Source organism: Phoxinus phoxinus (assembly GCF_949152265.1).
Source record: "Phoxinus phoxinus genome assembly, chromosome: 22".
Classification (NCBI taxonomy): domain Eukaryota; kingdom Metazoa; phylum Chordata; class Actinopteri; order Cypriniformes; family Leuciscidae; genus Phoxinus; species Phoxinus phoxinus.
This window is the reverse complement of record NC_136897.1, coordinates 14,858,860-14,880,809: the sequence shown is the minus strand read 5'-3', so window position 1 is coordinate 14,880,809 and position 21,950 is coordinate 14,858,860. Positions and strand designations below refer to the sequence as shown.

General features: G+C 38.9%; 1 protein-coding gene across 1 annotated transcript in view; it reads left to right on the top strand.

The window, feature by feature from the left end:
* Window positions 1-21,524: 21,524 nt before the first annotated feature.
* tafa4b (TAFA chemokine like family member 4b) overlaps window positions 21,525-21,950 on the top strand; it is a 32,520-nt gene continuing 32,094 nt past the window's right edge. The window contains exons 1-2 of the mRNA XM_079597331.1: window positions 21,525-21,541; window positions 21,654-21,768. Coding sequence (XP_079453457.1) covers window positions 21,654-21,768 — 115 coding nt within the window. The 5' untranslated portion in view covers window positions 21,525-21,541. The remainder of the gene's footprint in view (window positions 21,542-21,653; window positions 21,769-21,950) is intronic.

Sequence of the window (21,950 nt, the reverse complement as noted above, 5' to 3'; positions counted from 1 at the left end):
GTTGAGATGAATATAAAGCTATATGATTGAGACCTTCTTTTTTTTTTTTACACCGAATAACAGAATAATCACGTTCTCGCACTTGCATATTGTGGCCGCTAGATGGCGGTACAACACCATTAATAATTCTGTATCATTTCTTTCGAGTTTCCACCATGACGCTGATGTCCCCGTCTCATTCTCACACGCTGCATTCATCCTAACTGTAAGATTATTAACTCAGTCTCTACAGTTCGTGAAATCCATCCATGGCGTTATATATTTATATTTAGGACATTATTTCGATTTTTAACACTTTAGATATTATCTTACTGCTCTCTCACTGAGTTTTTTCACAGTCTTGTACCTCGTATACGCACTTGTCAGAGGTAAATGATGAAGTTACGTTGCTTTCATTGTCTCTCGGTTGTTATAGAGAGAGGCTAAATGAGTGTGTGCTCGAACACAGACAGTTTATTACAAACGGCGGGCCGCACTTGCTCTGTAATTACTGCTAGTAACCGGAGAGTTATAGTCGCGCGCGTGAAGGATTATTCTCCGTCTCAGTGCTTTCTAATGATGAACCCCACACAGCTAATAACGCCAGCCTTTTCCCTTCATGTCTTATTCAGTGAATTCTTTCTCCGCGCGCGGGTGGCCTTATTTTGTCGTGTTTAAAGTAATGGGATGTCACTGGTGGAATTGTTTGGGAGTGAGCAATTATTACCGCCCTCCTTCCCCTCTCTTCTGCTGAAGAAATGTGCTCCCCAAACCATGTATCCTCCTCATACACACACTGCATCATGTAAATGAGCGCCGCTGCTCGTACCTCTGAGGAAACATCATGATTATAACGTTCCTTCCTCGAAATGTATGTATTTTCTGTTTCGGAAAGGTAATTTATGAAGTCAATTTCTTAATTTAAATTATTATACTATTATTATAAGTGTAAATAAATTGCATGGTGGTGTCATGGCTAAATGTAAAAGTTTTTAAATGTATTTATAGCTGAGCATTTAAGAAGTAGGCTAACAGGGTTGACAGCTTTAGTTCATTTAGTCATTAGCTTTTCTTTTGCTCAAGGTCATGACACATGTTTATTAGAAAGATACTTTTTATTTTTATATATATCCTATATTTTATTATTATACCCCTACAGATATCTAACTTTCAGTAGTAAGTTGTAAAAAATTACATGAAGTCATGGCAAATTATGTTTTTTTCATTAACTCATCAAAATAATGTTAAGTTATACAAGATTCAAGTCAGTTTGATATAATTTAAGTTGAAATGACTTGCAAAACTAAGTTGATTATGCTTAAAAGTTTAAATATGAATATTTTATAGTATAGAAACTTGAGCTAACCTAGAGCTAGTGACAAAAAGAAGAAACAAGAGTTTATTTAATTAGTTTATTATAGCCTATCAGTAAAAAAATGGTAATGGTAACATCTAAATTACCTGATTTTATTAAAGTCAAAAATATTAGTCAACATCCCTAAGTAAATACATTGATTTATACCAACAAAGCAACTTTTTGATGCATTAAGTCAGGTAGAAATAGCTCTTTATGGTATTTATTGCACTTTTTACAGTGTAAAAGGTTCAATGTGTAACATTTTCAAGTAGAATATGCGCAATAAAATCTAAAATGTATACAAAGAGACAAATTACAAATAATAGCTTTTATTTTTATTAATATTGAATATATTTATCAGTACAAATTTCTATTTTTTATTTCCATATTGTTTACTAAATAAATGCAAATGAAATAAAACATTAATACGTTTTTTTTGTTGTTGTTGTTGATGCCTTAAGTAACACAATGGTGTTAGTTTTTTATTGTCACTGTTTGCACATTAGAGACTCTTTTAATGACCCAAAAAACTCAGTGCATGATTTAATGAAAAAGGAATATTTATTGCCAAAATCTGTCAGGCTGTTTGTAGGCCCAACTTTCCTGTCTGGCCCTGCTGTGTTTTGGCTTTATATGACACACAGTCTCTTTTATCCTTCTTCCCTGAGTGTCAATATTTCAGGAAATGAATTTTCGCTCTGACTTTCGACAGAGTGCTACGCAATGATCCTTCGGCACTGTTCAGTTATGATTCTCCCATTCTTGCCTGCTTTGGAACCGAGATTAGATTTGTTTGTTATCATCCATCACCCATTTCCATTGTCTTCATGCATAATATCCATTATCCTGCGTGTATCAACGTGGCTTAATCTGATTCATCTCACGAAGAAGAAGAAAAAAAATTCTCACCACTGAACAGAAATAAATCAATTACCAACGGCTCATCTTACATACCCACTTCTACAGGCGTCCCACAAAGCAAGAAAACATTCTCTTTCAGAGGATAAATGTGGAAATATTGATTGTGTTGGAAGAAATATTCCTCAAGTTATGATCAGACATTTCCATAATGCTCAGTCCTCCGAGAGAACAATCTCAGAAGGAAGAAGTCTCAGCGGGGATCCTATAACACAAGCTCTCTGATAAAAGACTTTTGTGCCCTTTCCTCCAATTCGACTCTGTCAGCATTATTACGACTTGTATTCTCTCATATGCCAGTCGTACATTAAATGCTGTAAGTTATATGCAAAACATTCATTCTTGGAGCTGTCAGTTCTTCTGAAGCAGCCAACTTGCTTGACTGACGAATGGAAGTCCATTGTGAGCTGTCCATGGTGCTGAAATGAACTCCATAATGTCCAATTGTAGTCGCTGCCTTGTTGCTTTGTAGATTATAGGCTACATTTGATCTATCATTTCCTCATAGAGATGTAAATGACAGAATATTATGCAAACACAAGTGCAATAATGTGTTATGCTACATATTTGACACATGCACTTATAGGTTTCTTTTTGGGAAGCTTATTAATTGATATACCTTTGATGATCTGATCAACCAAGACAGATGCTTCTTCTCACGTGATCACTTGTACACTAGCCTATAGCCACATCTAAATATTCTACACATGGCGCCACAACATGTGATGACTCCTTACATTCTCTCTGCAAAAGTGCAATTGGCTAGCAATTTTGCCCGAGGTCCGTGAAAACAAGTAGCGAACATCTAGAGAGCTTCACAAGGTTGTCTGTGGTTAATATTTTATTAGGTAAATGTCCGGGCCGAAGAGGATGTTCAATGGTGAAAATAAATTGCATGGAATATTGAGTGCAATGGCAGTACTTTTAAAATGAGGATTCAAATGGGTTATATTTCTTGTTGTACCGAATACCCCTTTTATCTCTTTTTTTTTATACATGAAGGAGACAAAGATTCCAATTTCCTATCCGAGACGACCGGGGATTGGAGACGCATATCAAAGGGTAGTTGGTGTGTATGTGGCTTAACCCAGGACTTTTATATCTCTTCTTAAGTCAGACGTAGTGCGATAATGAGAAAATAAAAAAAATGTCAGGGGTATCAGATGTTAAACCTCTAAATGACCTTTTGGTGTAGGATATGGTACAGGCGCATCCAGCACTGGTTTTTATGATGGAAACCGTTGATGGAGATTTCATTTCACAGGCTCAACTTTGAGGGGTGTCAGGCTGTGATTGGCTATTGATAACATCATTTGCCACATGATAGAAATCTAAAGAGTCCCCGGCTGAGACTGAACGAAATAGACAAAATCGATCTTTAAAGGATTAACCTGTTTGAGCGCATGGTAAAACCAGACCGCGCTTCGAGGCAGGGCAGGTTGGAGGTGTAAAAAACTAAAAACCTTTCCACACACTTTTTTTTTGCCAGGCTGTCGTTATAGTACAGCCGCTCACTTCAACACTTGTAAGCTATGACATCAGTTAGCGTGGCTACTTGAAAGATCGCGCGCGCGGGGCGGGGGTGCAGCCGACGCACGTGCGCGGAATAAGCAAGGCAAGTTCGCAGTTCTCTTGTCAAATCGATCGCAGCTCGGGAGGAGTGTGTGAGGCGCAGTTATCATCCCAGACTTCCTCATCACTCACAGTCCCAGCGGTTCCGCAGGAAGACAGCTGTTAATAACCTAACAAGCATGCCTGGAACATTATAAGGCCATTAGTCTACTAACCTCCATATGGATTTACGCACTTCTTTTCTGAGATTCAATCGCTGACGGTGCTTTTCGCTTTTTCTTTTTCATCCTCTCTCGTTCATCCCGTCGGTGATGTTTGGCGAAGAGATTCGCAAAATAATGGGCAAATTCGGTTCATGAACTCTCCGTTTCGCTCTCCGTGTGATGGACAGGCGGCTATCGAGTTCGAGCTTGGCTGGAGTTAGTAGAAAGTGAGCTCGTTTAAAACAAACATCTGTCATCAGACTCCTGTCACATTTGAAGCAAGGAGAATGCCCTCGCTTTCATAAACGGAGGTAAACTGCTTTTCATCCTCTCTTTTGGGTCGGTCTTCGGCTTAAACTGTGACATTGATTAGTTGTTGGCTGCAAATTGATATTGGCTGGGTTTCCATAAACGCTAAGCAGAGCGTTAGTCGCACGCAAGTAGCGCGCTTTCCTAAAAGCATCGTTATCTGTAGCACGTAAAAACGTTCGTAAATTAAGTCCAATGGGTGCAACTTAAACGGATCTTTTTTGTATCCGTTTTTGCAGTATATCCGAGTCAAAGGGATATTTAATAAATAGTGTGAATGCATCTTGATCTTTACAAACACGAAAACAATTGTTAAAAGTCTTGATACAAATCTAATTTGAAACGATCCTCTGCAGTCTGCGCATGCCACGTGACAATCTTAAATTGAACAGGCATAACTTTATGCGGGCCTTTTATTTTATATTAAAACAATATTCTTAACAAATGATTTGAGTGACAGTGTGACTAAATGAGCGCCTCCCACTAGTTCTTCCTCCTCCTCCTCCTCCTCGTCCTCCTCATCCTCTTCTTGTTCCAATGACAGGTTCACATGTTGCGTGGTGGCAGTGCATGTGGCTTAAACCAGATGATCTATGAATACACAATATTGTACCTAATGCTAATGCTGTTACGTTTCCTTCCTAAGGAGCACAACAAATAAGTGAGAGCGACAGAGATCATTTATGATGATCCACGTAACGCGCGCTGCCATGTATTAAGAATGTTAAATAACTTTAGCGCATCTAAGATGATGCGCAATTTCTGTTTGGCAGTATTTGCGCACAATTGGAGGCGACAATCTCCTGAGCATATTGGACATAATTTCGGCCTTTGTTCAACATCTTTGGACCTTAAACCACCCTTAACGACGCACTTAAAGTTGTACTTCTCAGTTAAAGAAAAAGTACAATTTCACCCCACTCATGTAAATAGCATGTAAGGGGTTTAAAACATTTAAGTAGTGATAAAAGTTAGATCACACGTTAGCCAGACTTGCGTATTTTCACCTTTTGCCAAACAGACGGAAACGAACAGAAGTTGCGTCTGCCAAAGGAGGTAACCATAACAACACCGCGCTTTCCGTCGCGCGCTTTCCATCGCGATCGGTTTTCTGGGCTTTACATAAAACGTAACAAATATGAGTTTATCATAGATTTGCATATCACAAATAAACTTTCCAAAAATATGTTAGATAATTTACACCGCGCTAGTGGCGAGTAGCCTACATATTGCAGTTTGCGCAGCGCGAGATTAACCTCGACAGATGCGCACGGAAAATTACATTTACATTAATCAATGATTTACTTGAATTATTTTTTAATAGTCGCCCCACCTTGAAGCCATTGTATTCGCACACTGTATGAACGCTTTAGTGCGTAAGGAGACTTAATGAGCGATCAGTTTGGGTTTCTGAGCTGCTTATTAGCACATCGAAACAGCGATTCGCTGATCTGGCGCTTTTAACGCGCTTTGAATGCTCTCTCAATGGAGAAGGAATAGAGCTGCTCGGCTGAAGCGCGAAGTGCTAAACGCACCAACCTCGTGACATCATGTAGAAATTGCTTTTCATCTTCATCTCCACCTCTTTCCCGCTTCCCTGCCATTTGTTCTATCCAATAAGTATTGAGAGCGATTCATTATTCCCCCTTTGTTTCGCTTCCTCCGCGGCGCGCTGCAGAGACAGTCGTGTCATTAGTTTAACCGAGGTTGGGCGAGAATTGCAACGCGACTTAATTGTCATCGACACTTACATTAACAGCCAAGCAGCACAGCTGAGCCTAGCGGAGATTGCTCAACGAAACCTGTGCGTAAGAAGACCTACACATGTGTTTTTCCAACTCTGTCACGCACACTGTCATCCCTTTAATTTGGGCCTTGAATCACAGTGTTCCCTTTGAGCGAGATGTAGGAGAGAAAGAGGGTGTGTGTGTGTGTGTGTGTGAGAGAGAGAGAGCATGTGCACCGTGGAAGAGCACATCTGGGCGGCTGCCTGCAGTCGATTGGTTTCCCCTCTTGATGTCAGTTCTGTGTCTTAGCATTAACTCGTAACCTGCTTTTCTTTTCTTTTCTTTTCTTTTCTTTTCTTTTCTTTTCTTTTCTTTTCTTTTCTTTTCTTTTCTTTTCTTTTCTTTTCTTTTGTGTTTTATGGGTTTATTGCAGCATCAATCTTTTATTAATATGACCTAATACAATTGAAGTTGACCTTGATATTTAGGCTAGGTTTTCAGATAATTACCCGAAACACACACACACACACACACACACACACACACACACACACACACACACACACACACACACACACACACACACACACACACACACACACACACACACACACACACACACACACACACACACACACACACACACACACGCCAAATTCAGACACCATAAGTTTTATATTATTTTTACTAGTGGGTGCAGGACACTATTGTTCATTTACTGTATGTAAGTGAGGATAGCAAATTAAAGTAAACTGTGACATATTATACCCAAAAATTCATCATACAGCGAAAAATTCATTCAAATTCAAAATTCAAAATTCATACATACCAAAAATTATTCAGACTATTCAGATTACAGATTATTCATGTTTTTTCTTTAATTGCTAATGCGACCTTTTTACACCACAGACTGAACAAAATCAAGCATTGCTTGCATTGGTCGACCTAAATTGGTATTATTGTCTTCTTAAATTTAACAGCTGACAGCTATTCAACCTTATTCATTTGTGAGACAGTCTAACCGAAGGATGGCCAAAACCAATGAAATATCAACTGATTTGATAACTACAAGAACAAGTTCTTGTCATATTTTATTACCACTTCTAAACTATAGCGAATAAACTATACTAATGTGAGAAATGTTGAAGGTGTCTGAATACATTTTGGTTTGACTATATATATATATATATATATATAGTTCTCATTTAGTACATGCATGGGAGGACGAGTCGTGTTCATATACGAGGGAGGGGTGTGGTGGGATGGAGAGGGGGAACGAGGGACGCTCGGGGGGATCTCTGATAGATAAGGCACGGATTGTGAGCAGCTCAGCTGGTCAGATCTGCTCTCTGAGCTCTGAGCTGGCATTAGCCAATCCACTCTGTGCTGCCGTGATGGATGGATGCTCTTAGAACGGACAAGGACCGGGGGAGAGGCAGAGTGAGAGAGCACCGCACAAAGAGAGATGGTGGGAGGGTCATTAAAGAGAAGGAGGGAGCCATATAAATCGAAAGGGGTTAGAAAGAAATTAATGATGGAGGGAGAGACAGAGTGAGAGATTCACGAGGAACAGAAGGCAGTGATGGGAAAGTCTCTCATCTGTAAATGAGATTGTCCCTGATGGCCATTTTCTCCCCCAGTTCGCTCATTCTTCTTTCCCTCACAAACCTCAATGCTCCGCTGGACGCAGGTCTCAATACCGGGGCTCCGCGAGTGCTGACAGTGAAAAACAGAGATACTGGAGGGAGCCGGGCCTCGGGAGACTCTTTTCTCCTCTCTCACGTAGTCACTTCACACCACTTGGCCCTGAAACCTTAAACAACAAGGGAGGTCTGAGAGGGCACATTATTCAACAACAAAGTTTAAGAGAGTTGAATGAAAGCGCACAAATACATCAGAGCTATAAAATACTAAAGCAAGTTTGTTCACATAGGATAGGAAACAGATATATGTTCAAAAATTCACTGTTGTCCATATCAACGCCGCATCAGACTGCTCATCCGGGTTACACAAACCAGTACTTCATATTCACACTCTTTCTTGTTTCATACAAACGCAACTGGCAGCATCTTGCATCTCAGTTATTGATTGCAGTGAAAATCACCTCAGATGACTTAATATTACTGTAATATTGTGCACTGTTCATGTTGTTGCTTGGTTAATTGTTTTGCTCATTATATTGTACTTTTAGGATGATAGCTTTTAGGACAGTAACATATACTACTGGTAAAATTATACAATAATATTATATATATATATATATATATATATATAAAAAAAAAAATTTATCTCATAATTTTCATTTCTATTCAGTTATTTATTAGTGAGTAGCTGTGTAATATGCAGGTTGATTCTCAAACACGTCAATACTTGATAAGTTTTGTCTGGAAAGAACCTCATGGTATATGTATATGGTCATTTATAGAAATTTGAAAAAAACATTAGTACATAATGTACACATTTGCAAAAATAAATAAAAAATTCAGGGTTGTACAGCATGATCATGATTTTTTTTTACATGATATTATTTGAAATACCTTGCAGTATGCACATACTATATGAATATAATAATTCAGTAACATGGTCTATATCAAATGTGCCATCTGATTTTTTGTAAGGGTACTGGCTCATCCTATCCATTATCTCTTCTATCATATTTTTTTCTTATTAACATAGCTTTACAATTTTTACTGTCTGTCCTGATGGTATTAAACAGCGTCGAAGCCCTCCTGCTTTTCTGCAGTGAGTGGCGGTTTGGATTGGTTTATTCCACTCAGAATGGATGACACCCATTTCAGTGGGATTTGCTTTAAATAACAGGCTAAAGGAAAAAGCTCTTTGGCTTTAGCATGGGATACATCGAATAGGCATGCACTTCAGTCTGATCTGAGCAGTGTCAGTGAGAGCTGTCAGATTTAAATTAAAATATGTTGAGGTGTTACCACACCAGAAGCCAGCGCTGTTGTGTTAAACACGCACGCACGCACACACAATAACATTATAACCCCAAACCCTACACTGTAAAAGAAAAAGTTGCTGCCTTAGATTTTTAAGTATAATCAACCTGGATATTTAAATCATTTCAACTTAAATTGCATTAAACTGAAAATGAGTTGAATCTTGTATAACTAATTGGTTAACTTTTTTTGATGAGTTAAAGCAATGTAAAAACATATATTGTCATAAATTATTGATCATATAATTTTTTTTTACAGTGTCCTCTAGTGGATTGTAAAGCAATGCCTTCAGTATTCAGGTTACAACTCTGAACGAAAAGAATAAGCTATTAAATGTGCATCAGTTTTGTGGGCGGCTTTAAGTGCTTTTGTGGCCCAAGCAAATGGAACCAAAATGTTGCTTTTCAATTGTACAGATTCTCAGTCAGCTCACAACAATCTCTATCGATAAACCTGTGTTGTCTTTTCAGTGGCTCGTATGAGCTTTCAAACCTATTGTGAGGATTGAAATCTCAAGAGGTGGAGAGTCTATAAACTGCATGCGTCTAGGCTTCTACGCACACCTGATGACAAATGCGGTTTTGATGAAAATACATGGTGAAAATCATCTGACATGTGCATTTGTCACCAGAGGACAGACCTTGAGCCATTCAAGCTGTATTAAAATGTGCTTTAATACATAACAATTCAGGGGCGCCATGCACCTTTATGAAGAGGCACGAAAGACAGACACATTTAACACATTTATCTCCCACTATATAAGTGTCTTTAACTACTATGTAACATTTAAACTAATAATTTGATACAATACACTTATTTTGAACATTAATGTTTTTTCATTGTATTTATGTAAAAAAATTAATACCTGCATATAATTACAGCTGCAATTATTTTTTGTAATTACATCTATAGCTACAATTTTGACCCTTAAACCTTAAAGGAACACGCTGACTTTTTTGGAATTTAGCTTATTCAGCGTATCCCCCAGAGTTAGATAAGTCCATACATACCCTTCTCATCTCCGTGCGTGCCGTAACTCTGTCTGACGCGCACCGCTAGCCTAGCTTAGCACAAAGACTGGAGATAAACGGCTCCAGCTAGCACACTGCTCCCAATAAGTGACAAAATAACGCCAACATTTTCCTATTTACATGTTGTGATTTGTATAGTCACAGGGTGTACAAATAACAAGGTCACATGAGAGACAGCCATCTTTCCAACCGCATACATACTGGGAACTATATTCTCAGAAGGCGAAGCACTGATACTTGGGCGGAGTGATTTGCAGCACCCGAGAAACCCTGTGGTGAGGAGCAGAGAGTTCGCTCAGAGTGTTGCGCTAATCACTCCGTCCCAAAAAGTCGACCTGTTCCTTTAACACACCCATAAACCTATAGTCATAACACCAAACCTGTCTCCAAACCAAACCTGTAACCTTACCAAACCTGTCACCAAACCTGTAACCTTACCCGTATCCCTCCTCAATATAGCAGAAAAAGTGTTTTGCAATACAACATAAAAACGGTAAGTGCACTACCTATTTTTTTATGTAAGTACGTAGTTAAAGACACCTAATATAAAGTGTGACCTAGGGTCTATATATATATATATGTTGGTGCACAATGCTGTCAGGTGGTAAATGGTGTGATTGTATATATATACAGATGGAGAGTCTATAAACTGTTTGTATTTGTGTGTGCAAGTTTACACCTCTTTGTGTGTCTGCGCTTGTAATGGTTATGATTAATCCGAATGATGGATAGCTTTATTGTCTGTGTGATTAACTATACATTGGTTTGCTCACTGCAGTCGAGTGAGAGCATCTCTGTGCACTGTAAGGTGTTTAAAGCATTAAGTCTGATTTATTAAAGCAATAAGCCGCTCAAGGCCATGCGTTACACTGATTATATACAGCTAAGAGACGATAGAAATAAAGCTGACAAAACCCATTTCCATACCGGCGTGATGAAACCGATCTTCAACCAGATGGAACCTGGATTAAATGCTTGAATGTTCCGATCCCAATCTGACTTCTGACCCGTGATGCCGCCTGAATCATAATCATACAGTGTTTGTTTGTTGGCCAGAGGAGAACTGGTTTCGCCTCTGATATGCTTAGTTGGGGACACTTAATATTCAACAATATTACTGATCTGACTGCATTGACACCTTTGTATGAGAACTGTAAATCCAAAGATTTTTCATGGTGCCGAGTAACTTGGGAGTTTGGTTTGAGTGTGTGTGTGTGTGTCCTGATGTGTATAAAAGCCAGTGTGTGTAAAAGGGAGAATAAGTACGAGAGGTTAGACGGGCCGCGCTCCTGAGGGAACACAGCAATACGGTGTTACACTCCAGAGCCCCACAGACAAATTAATTCACTTATTGACACCGCTGACACATCTCAGTGACTTTGTAAAATTAACAATTGATCACACTCACTTGCTCTTTCTCTCCTTTTTTTTCTTTTCCCGTCTCCGTTCCCCCTTTCTCCTTCGGCTGATCTCTTTGCACGCCCGGCACGTTTAGTCATTATTATAATTACGCGGCAGCCTGCAGGAGTCTGGGCATTAGCGATAGAGGGGTGTGAGATAATCGGGACAGTGGCCGGCCTCAGCACGCCTTTGCGGGGATGAGGACAAGGAGAAAGACCCCGGCTCCGACAGCGGCGGACCAATCTCATTGATTGTCCAAATCCACATCCAAACAGGACATAGTGTCAGGGTCACCAAACACAGGGACAATAAAAAAGAGCAGTGCATTTATCACAGAGAGAAAGAAAAAGAGAAAGAGGACACACTATGGTGACAGGCTGTTTGGTTTTACTGCTGCACACTTTCTGACTTTTGTTTCCTTCATGTGGTTAATCATTTGATTTATGAGACAGATCAGAATGGGCAAAAAGTTACATTTTATAGGCTGTCAGTAGATTTTGCACTAATCCACAGATCCATGAATGGTTTTGTGTTTCTACAGAGTTTTGGCTGTTTTTTTTGTGTGTGGCTTTTTCAAGTCTTCATTCTGTATTGATATTCGGCATATTGTGATTCTCAACATCCCCTTAAACTTTTTTTTTAATTTGCTCAGTGGTTACTTGGTTCCCAGTTCTGACTCAAGCAAGCATCATCTTGGTCTCAGATGTTTCTCCTAAAATTTCATACAAAACTATTTAGAATTTGACTTATAATATAAGTTTAGAGCTTTATAAAATGAAAATTAAATAGTGATTTTGGAAGAATTTGAGGATAAATATTCAAGGTCATAATGTTAAGATCTCTTTTAAAAGGGTATTTTTTAGGAGAGAAACTGGAGGAGGACTTTTTTGCTGTCTAACATAAACAATTAAGATAATAAAGAGATCTCGTTTATAATTTTTTGCCCTAATGGTCATGGTCAAGTGTAATTACGGATCCAATTTACAAAATTTCAGACACAAGTAACTTTTCAAAGATTTTTTTCCTTGTGTTATGAACTGACGGTAAGAGTCGGACAGATGGCTGAGAGATGTTGGTGCACAATGCTGTGAGTTGGTAAATGGTGTGATTGTAAAAAAAAAGAAAAGACAAAAAGCGTAGTATAGCAGATTGTACTGCTTTGGGGCAAAACGTTTATTAGCCTGTAAGTGCTGTAGTACGCTATACCTTCATAAAGCACACAGGAACCTGTCTAGATTTATCATTTAACACACAGTGAAATATAATGGAGGACTTCATTCTCCTGTTCATAATTAATTCTAATTAGAAATGATAATAATTGTTTTTATACAGACCATATAAAAGGTATTTTTAGAAATGAATGAATATAGTCTTTTGTGATTCGCTGTTCCTTTTAAGGACCGATACAAAATGGTTTGGCTAATGCCTAAGTGTCACAGACTGGTCAAGCCCACGATAAAGGAGAATTTAAACAAATAACTCTTTAATAATTCCACAAAGAAGAAAACCCAGGAGATAACTTGGAGAATAACAAAAACACAACATCTCAACATTCAATAATGCTGGAAACAGGAACTCAGGACTTAAATAGGAGCGAACAAGGGTAACTGATGACAAACAGCTGAACAGAATCACTAATCTAGGAAACCTAACCTATAGGAAACTAATCAGAACTAATTACCATCCTTGAAAACTAACAATGGAACTCAAGCAGGATCAAAACAGGGCAAAAACAGCCTCTGAACACGACACTGATGACATTTTTCAGTAATTTTGGCCACAAAAAGTAAACAAAAACACAATTAGTCATATACAGTACAAATTAAACAAGTTGTTTAAATTGAATATATGGGCTGAATACAAAAGTCACAGCTTGTGTGAACAAATGAAGCAGTGAAGCATCTCATTTAGTTAAAATGAGGTCATCATGCTGATCTTAATGGAGCTTGTACATCAGAGCAAAGCTAATTGGACAGTTAAGAGCGTCTGGGCCGTCTCAAGACACTGCCGTGAGAAGCAGCACCTCAGCAAATGAGCTGTGAGCTCTGAACTTCAGCTTTGTACTAACTCCACATCAAATTCAGAGGGTTTAAATGTGATGTGTTGAAATCTTATGGGGAGTGTCTTTTTAAAGTTAGAAGGCAAGCATGTACGCACACACAGACACACACACAGTCCTGGAAGGAAAGACTCTGGTTACAGATATTTCTTTTTGCTGGGTCTGTGAGGAAATGGAAGAGAGGGGGAAAAAACTGTCTGGTGGAGTCATTGGATCTTGGGGACTGTGACTCCAGTCTGAGCAACAGGCTGTGGATGGGACTTAAGTGCAATGAAGATCAATTCTTCTGTAACTTTAACTCAGTACCCTTGTCATCATATTACCCTTGGGCTTGAAGCTAAAGAAAAAAAAAACAGTGACAGTAGAGATTTGCTTAGATACAGATTTTTATACCTGAAGCACACCAGCTTATAAACTGCTTTGGGGAAGACACATGCTGGAATTGGTGAAAATCTTTTCCTACTTTTACTTGTGGTCGTTCAGAAATGACGGCAGTAAGAAAGGCTTTAATGATAAAACAACGACAAAACCCTAAATAAATCCTATACAGGGAAAAGGGTTAATCCAAACACTGAGCAAAACCAGAAACAATTCAAACCAGAGGCAAAACAGGTTTGAAAAGGCTCTCACAATAAATCCACTATAGGGCAACACCAGACAAAGACCATGTGAAACACTGGGGTATATATACAAGGGGAGACTGGCAAACAAGACACACCTGGGAATAATCAGGACTAATCAACAAGAAAAACTACAAAGGACCACAAACCATGATGTCAAAACAGGAAATTGCATAAAAGTCCACAAATGACCAGCACCAGGGGAACACAAGACAGGAATCATAACACTTACATACACGTCACCAGGCATGAGCCAATCAAGTTGCATTAATATGTTTTTAAATACATTAAAAAAATCAGTAAAGTCATGCAGGTTTTAGGCCTGAGAGACAAGCTAAAAACAACAACAACAACACTTTAACAATTTAGTATTTATTTCCATAAAAGTAAAACTCAAGTCTAGTCGCAAAACAGTTCATGTGTGCAAGCAGACCCAAGTTCAAATTCTGAACTCTAACCTACAGTTTACAATTAACAAAATACTATCAAAATACTATATATATATTTATATATTATATACAAATTTATACACAAAATTATAAACGCAAAATTAACAAAATTGTAAATGCAACACTTTTGTTTTTGCCCCCATTTTTCATGAGCTGAACTCAAACCTGATCAACAACCTGATCAACTCTGCGAAAGAGATGTGTTGTACTGCGTGACGCAAATGGTGGTCACACCAGATACTGACTGGTTTTTGAACCCCCCGGACCCCCCAATACAGTAAAGCTGCACATTTAAGGCCATGTCCACACGGACACGGGTATTTTTATAACCGGAGTTTTTCCTCCTGCGTTTAAAAAAAAATCTCCGTCTACATGAAAACGCAAAAACACGCTATCAAGCGCCGTCAAGCATTCCACACCAGCAGGCGGCGATATAACCCTAACCGTACAGCCACGTTGGCCAATCAGAAGCCGTCAGTGGCGCACAATCAGACGTCAAACACAGCGGATAACGGCGCACACTTTGACGTCGCAAGGCAAAAACTCCGGTTTTACTGTCTACACGACAACACTGCAACCGCCGTTTCTGAAAATCCTCACCCTGGCAGGGGTTTTCAAAAATGTTCGGTTTCAGTGACCTGATACTGCGTTTCCGTGTGGACGAACGGGCGAACCGCGTAAAAAAAGTCACGGTTATAAAAATACCCATGTTCGTGTGGACAAGGCCTTAGAGTGGCCTTTTATTGTGGCCAGCCTAAGGCACACCTGTGCAATAATCATGCGGTATAATCAGCATCTTGATATGCCACACCTGTGAGGTGGATGGATTATCTCGGCAAAGGAGAAGTGCTCACTAACACAGGTTTAGACATATTTGTGAACAATATTTGACTTTAATTTATATATTTAATAATATATAAAAAGTCTTAGATCTTTGAGTTCAGCTCATGAAAAATGGGGGCAAAAACAAAAGTGTTCCGTTTATAATTTTGTTCAGTGTATATATATATATATATATATATATATATATATATATATATATATATATATATATATATATATATTCTGTATCACAACAATTTTCCAGCATCCCTCCTTCACCCCAACTCCTCACGCTTAACTATTTTCTATCCCAACCAGGGATGGGGGAAGTACTCTGGGTTCTGGCCAAATGACGAGCTCGGAGCCCTCCTTCGGACAGCACGCCAAATATGCATACTTCTATATCCGATTATGTAAGGGTCAACTTGTGAAATATTTTTTTGGAAGTTGCATTCAAAATCTGATTGGGCAATTTGCATGGTCATGATGTTTCTTCTAGATGTGTGTGCGCTTTAGTGTGTAAAAGGGTAAATGTGTCAATGTGTTAAAAGGTAAATGGTAAAAGTATATGTATAGTCTTGTCGTCTTGTAGATTAAACTTAGAAGGGATATCTCTTACTGCTCCACTGCCACACACACACACACACACACACACACACACACACACACACACACACACACACACACACACACACACACACACACACACACACACACACACACACACACACACACACACACACACACACACACACACACACACACACACACACACACACACACACACTTGTAAATACATATTGAAATGAGATGCTTTATAGTGCAGGGTGGTGAAATTGCCTGTTTATCTCCAGTAATATCGGCTGAGTGAGAGCTGATGTACTCATCTGCAAGCACACTGATACGGCAGGGTCAGCGGTGCGGAAACTCCCCGTGTCCATTCGGATTGGCTGTCGGAGCTTTACTGCGAGCTTCCCCGCAGTTGCTTGTGCACATAAACGCACGCACTGATATTGCCTGAAGACGTGGGAATGCAGCAGGCTGGAAATGTTTTAGTGAAAAGCCAGATAAATGCACCGGTGGCCTCGGCCTCCCACCGCATTTCAATATTGTGCATTTCCCCCGAAATCCGAGATGCTTTTAAGAACTTCTGTTGTCCCTCTCGCCGTTTGGGCTCATTTTCGGCGGGGCCTCTCGTCGGAAAGATAGAGTTGTTTTGCAGGGATTCATTTTTCTGCTCTGTTTGAGTCCCGGAGCATGAAATGGTGTATTTAGGATCAAGTCTGTTGTTGCAAATGGCTTGCGTGTGTGTGTTTGTGAAAGAGAGAGAGCAGAAAATGAGCGAGAGAGTGAAAGGGCATGAGGAAGTTAACAGAACCACAGGAAATGAATGACTTTTTTTAAACACATTGTATCTCCAAGTCCAACTTACACATAGAGTATTACCCTGTGGCATAAAATAAGACAATATAGCAGAAGGACTAGCATAATCTTAATCCGTTTACATATGTACATTGTTCCTTTGTGTACAGGAAAATGTTACATTTGGGTGAAGCTTAAAAATTCCAAATAAGATTGTGATACTAGATTATAATGTCTGTTTAAAGTAGGGCAAAAAGTCAATTAGTTAAAGCCAAAGGGTGTCATACTTTATTCTATATACAGCTTAAAAAAATAGTTCACTCAAACAAGTAAAATTTGTCTTAATTTGCTAATTCTCATGACTTTCTGAAGCCTTATGACATTATTTATTCTGCACACTAAAGGAAGTCATTTATTAAATACTCACTTATAAAGAAATGTGCGCTTTATACACCTGTCCAGAAAATTTGACTTGCTTTTTCAAGTGTTTTAAAGGCTTTTGGCAAATGAATGACAGTATAGGTGTATTTTTGCTGTAATGGAGTATAAAGCACTGGCTGGCAGAGCACAGTAGAGCAAAGGCTTTCACCAAAAATCATTGAAGCAATTTGAAAATGATCAATCAGCCACACACAAAGTTTGCTGACTCTCTTGAGTTACAAAGTATTGCCATTACATTGAGTGTACAAAGAAGAAAATGAGTGATGCAGGTTTGGAAGGATATGAGGGAAAGGTAATGATGATAGTATTTGCATTTTTGGGTGAACTGTGTGTCTTATTAATATATTTAAGTTATGGTAAGCCATCAGCAGATTGATTTGAGAATCCTGACTCACCCATCATATACATTGTATCTATATATATACTGTATATATTTTTTTATTTTTATTTTTTTTGAGACAACAGACCATGTTGCTGATGTGCCCCTTTAGTCAGGGTACCAATTATTCAGCTGACAAAATATCTTTGACTTATGATCTAGACCTTTATATGCATGGCATTGTAAAGGCCATAAGTCTATCCCTCACAGCATCATTTTCATCCGTGTAAAATTTCATATGCTGTCTATCTGACTGAGGTCAAAAACTATAAGATGCGTTAGAAAATTCGATGTGAAACAGTATCATACTTTACACACCCTCATGTCGTTCTAAAACGGTATGCCTATCTGTCTTCTGTGGAACGTAAAAGGAGATATTTTGAGTTTTTTTTTTTTTTTTTTTTGTCCATACAATGGAAGTCCGTGGTCACCAAAACTGTTTAGTTACCAACATTCTTTAAACTATCAGATGAAAGAAAGTAATACAGGTTTGGAACAACACGAGGGTGAGTAAATGACAGAATTATAATTTTTACAAATCATTGCACAGGCTGTTTTATTAGCATAAAATTAAATATGCTATTTAGCATAATGTCTTTTAGGTGAAATTCAATTCTACAGAATAGTCAGCCAGTTTAACATCCCGAAAAGTTATTTTTAACCCGATTTTACTCTTTCCTTCCAATTTGCTTGTCACATTAATAAAGAAGGAGTTATCAACAAACCAATAGTTCTTTCCTCAATTCGTTTTTCATGCTGTTGCAAGACTGATATGTCAAGAAGTCTAAAAGGGTTTTATTATCATCAGCCAGCCAGGCATGTAATATTGGAGTCCATTTCATTTTAGTGCACCCCATTTTTGAGAGACTCGGAAACTCGATCCACAATTCACTGGTCAATTTAAATGACTCCGGCTTGCAGGTATGTACAGTCGGGGCTGTGCTTTAGTTTCGACAGGAAAATGGGCCAAGTATTCCACCTTGGGATGTGTGCCGCGACGTGTCACCTCACCTGCATGTGTGTTTATACTTAATGCTGAAATCCGGGCAGGAGATGCGGACATTAAATGCAGGGCACAGTTCTTTATCTTAGTCAGAGGTGTTTTTGAGCCTCTGCATGTCAATGAAGCGCGTCTGAGTGTGTGCATGGCTTTGTGTTTGTCATTAAGGTTAAGCCAAATGCAAATCAAAGCAATCTCCTGACAGACCTTCCTACGCAGACCGTCCCACTTCACGTAATGATCACCTCGGTCTGTTCTGGTGAAGAGTCCTTCAGTTAATACACTAATAAATAGCACACACACACTTTCGCCTGTGAGCAAAATACAGGTGCATTTGCATGAGTTTAGGGCAATTAGAGTTGTTGTGCAGAAGAATGGTGTGAAGATAACAGGATGATTTACTATGTCATGACTGTGGACGGCAGTTTATGTATGTGTGTAAAGGTGCGTAGTCAGCTTTTGTGTGTATCCTAATGCACTCTGTTATGGGTTTTGCTAATGAATGTATCAGAATACAAAGCTGTTAGTAATGCTGTTGTGTGTCTGTCTGTGTAAAGAGAATGGACAATGTGCTGTTGCCTGTGGCTTAGCATGTCTAATCCTCAGTCACACACACAGCGCGCGCACGCACACACACACACACACACACACACACACACACACACACACACACACACACACACACGCGCACACACGCACACACGCACGCACGCACGCACGCACGCACGCACGCACACACACACACACACACACACACACACACACACACACACGCTAATGCTGGATGAGGTCTCCTTTCATGGGTTCATTTTCATTCAAAGCAATTCTCAGTGTATCCACAAGGGGACAGAGTGACCTCATTGAGATTTATGGGGGAAATCTCTAGAAAGCAATTACAAGTCATATGCAAGTAATAATAATAATAGTAATAAACACATTTTTTTATGACACACACACACACACACACACACACACACACACACACACACACACACACACACACACACACACACACACACACACACACACACACACACACACACACACACACACACACACACACACACACACACACACACACACACACACACACACACACACACAGGTAATAGGAGCTGGGAGTAGTGTGTAATAGTTTGTGTTTACTATCAAGGTAAAAGAGTCAAACAGGACTTTGACCTGGTAATTTTTGCTCTTAGCAACTTTTATTTATGGACACATTCACTGCGCATGTGCATCTGTGTATTGGCATGTCTATACACATGTATGAAAGAAGCAGAGAAAAAGAGAGAATGACTGCATGATGTGTATGTGATTGAACTTGCAAGATCGGTGGTCTCTGTGAGTGTGTGATGAGGTTGTGAGATCACTTTGAGCCCGCGGGTAGGTGAACTACAGTAAACAATATATCAGTCCTGTGTGTGTGTGCGGGGTTGCCTTTGAAGAACAGGGGTTGCATCGCGCCCTGAGGGTGGATGGATATCCCTCTCTGAAGCTGCCCTTCTTTTGCTCATCCCATCTCTGTTTCTCTGTTGCTCCGCTCCATCAGTACTTTTATTCCTCTCTCTCTTTCTGTCCTCAGACCTTACACCTCATTTCAGGCCTTTTTTCTTTCTTTCCTTTCAATCTCACGTTTCTTCAGCGCTGTTCTATTATCATATTCTTGTTTTTATTTTCTCACATACATGTTGGTATTTCTTTAACAAAGGGAGCTTTTAGGTCCTAGGGTTTGCTTTTAATTAAAACTAGCTACTACTTTTTTAATTTTGTTACATGAAGGTCTCATAATTTTTTTAAATATTATGCCCTTAAATTTTTTTTTGCTACTTTCAAATGCTTTTTATGTGTAGATGTTAGTACCCTAGACCCACACGTGCAGTCTTAATTAATATTTTTTATGATGAATATTAATACTTTATTACATTTATGTTAGTTACTAAGTGAGACAATCATAAATCATTTCAACACATCATTTTAAAAATGTCATATTTTCTTTCCACAAATTCAACTGTGATTCGCACTTAGAAATATTATTATTATTTGTTATTGTATTTTACACACAGAGGAAAAACACAAACATTTAGATTTTCTGGCAATCCAAAATCTCCATACATTATTTAAACAATTAATTCTGTTGACTTCATAATCAATCAAGTTTCTCCAGTATCACCATACTGTACAATATTATTTTCCAAACATGTTAACCACATCCACTGACAAACAATCAATTAAATGTATATAGGGCTTAGTTTTACACCAAAAAAATTATAATGAAGAAAATATAATAATAAATAAATATAATATACAACTGTTTCTCAGTTATGGTGTAAGCTACATCAGAAGTTGGTGTACTTAAATAGACAACAATGTCACTGAAGGGTATGATATAAAATATCAAAAATAATAAATGTTAAATGATATTTGATGTCTGAAGGATAAAGAAAAATCAAGGTAAATATCACTGGTCAACAAAATATTTGTTATTGTGCATCACTAATCAATCATTTGATTTTGTTAAATAAAAAATATCCAATTGCTTGTATTAACGATGAATACAATTTTATCAATGAAATTAGTGTTAGCAAAACAACAGTGTCACATGTAAGATGTGGAGGAAATTACATTTTCTCATTATGAAAAAAAACCCCTTCAAAATGATAGTTCTCTTGTCATGCATGTACAGTACATCAATTAATAGTGGACAAAGGAAATGAACTCGTGAGTTTGAAAAGTGTATTTCAGAGGAGTTTCAAATCACAATACCCAGAGGAGCAGAAGTGCCCATAGTTGAAGAAACACATGTTCTGCTTCTTTCTTCCCTTGACCTCATCCCTGTCCTTCTTCCTTCTGTCTTCTCAGGATCTGAACATTGTTTGAGGAAGCAAGTGGAGACAAGAGGAGGAGACATGGCTGGCTTACAGGGAAGAGAGTGATCAGAGAACACAGGACAGAAAGGTAACACAGTTGACGCATTCTCACAACCTTGAGGCAGACTGTGACTTATGTGTAGACTTTTCAATGCTCTCTCTCTCTCTCTCTTTCTCTCTTTGTGCTGGTCTCTCTGTAGATGCAGCTGTGGGGGCGTTCAGTGTGGCCGTTGCAGGTCGCACTCTTCGTCACCTTGGTAATGTGCTCGTGCCGGTCGGCTTCTGCGGGCACACGGAGTCTGCGGGGACACACAGGTATGCCAATGCCCCGTTGGCTTAATTACAGGAGAATATGTGTTTATGAACACACTGCAGATCGTCTGGTTTACTCTCACACTGCAAGGCCAAAGCAGACTGATCATTGATGCTCATTCACAAGTTCATCTCATGCCACTTGTGTTTTGTTGATTGGAACAAGTTACGCTAAATACACAGCA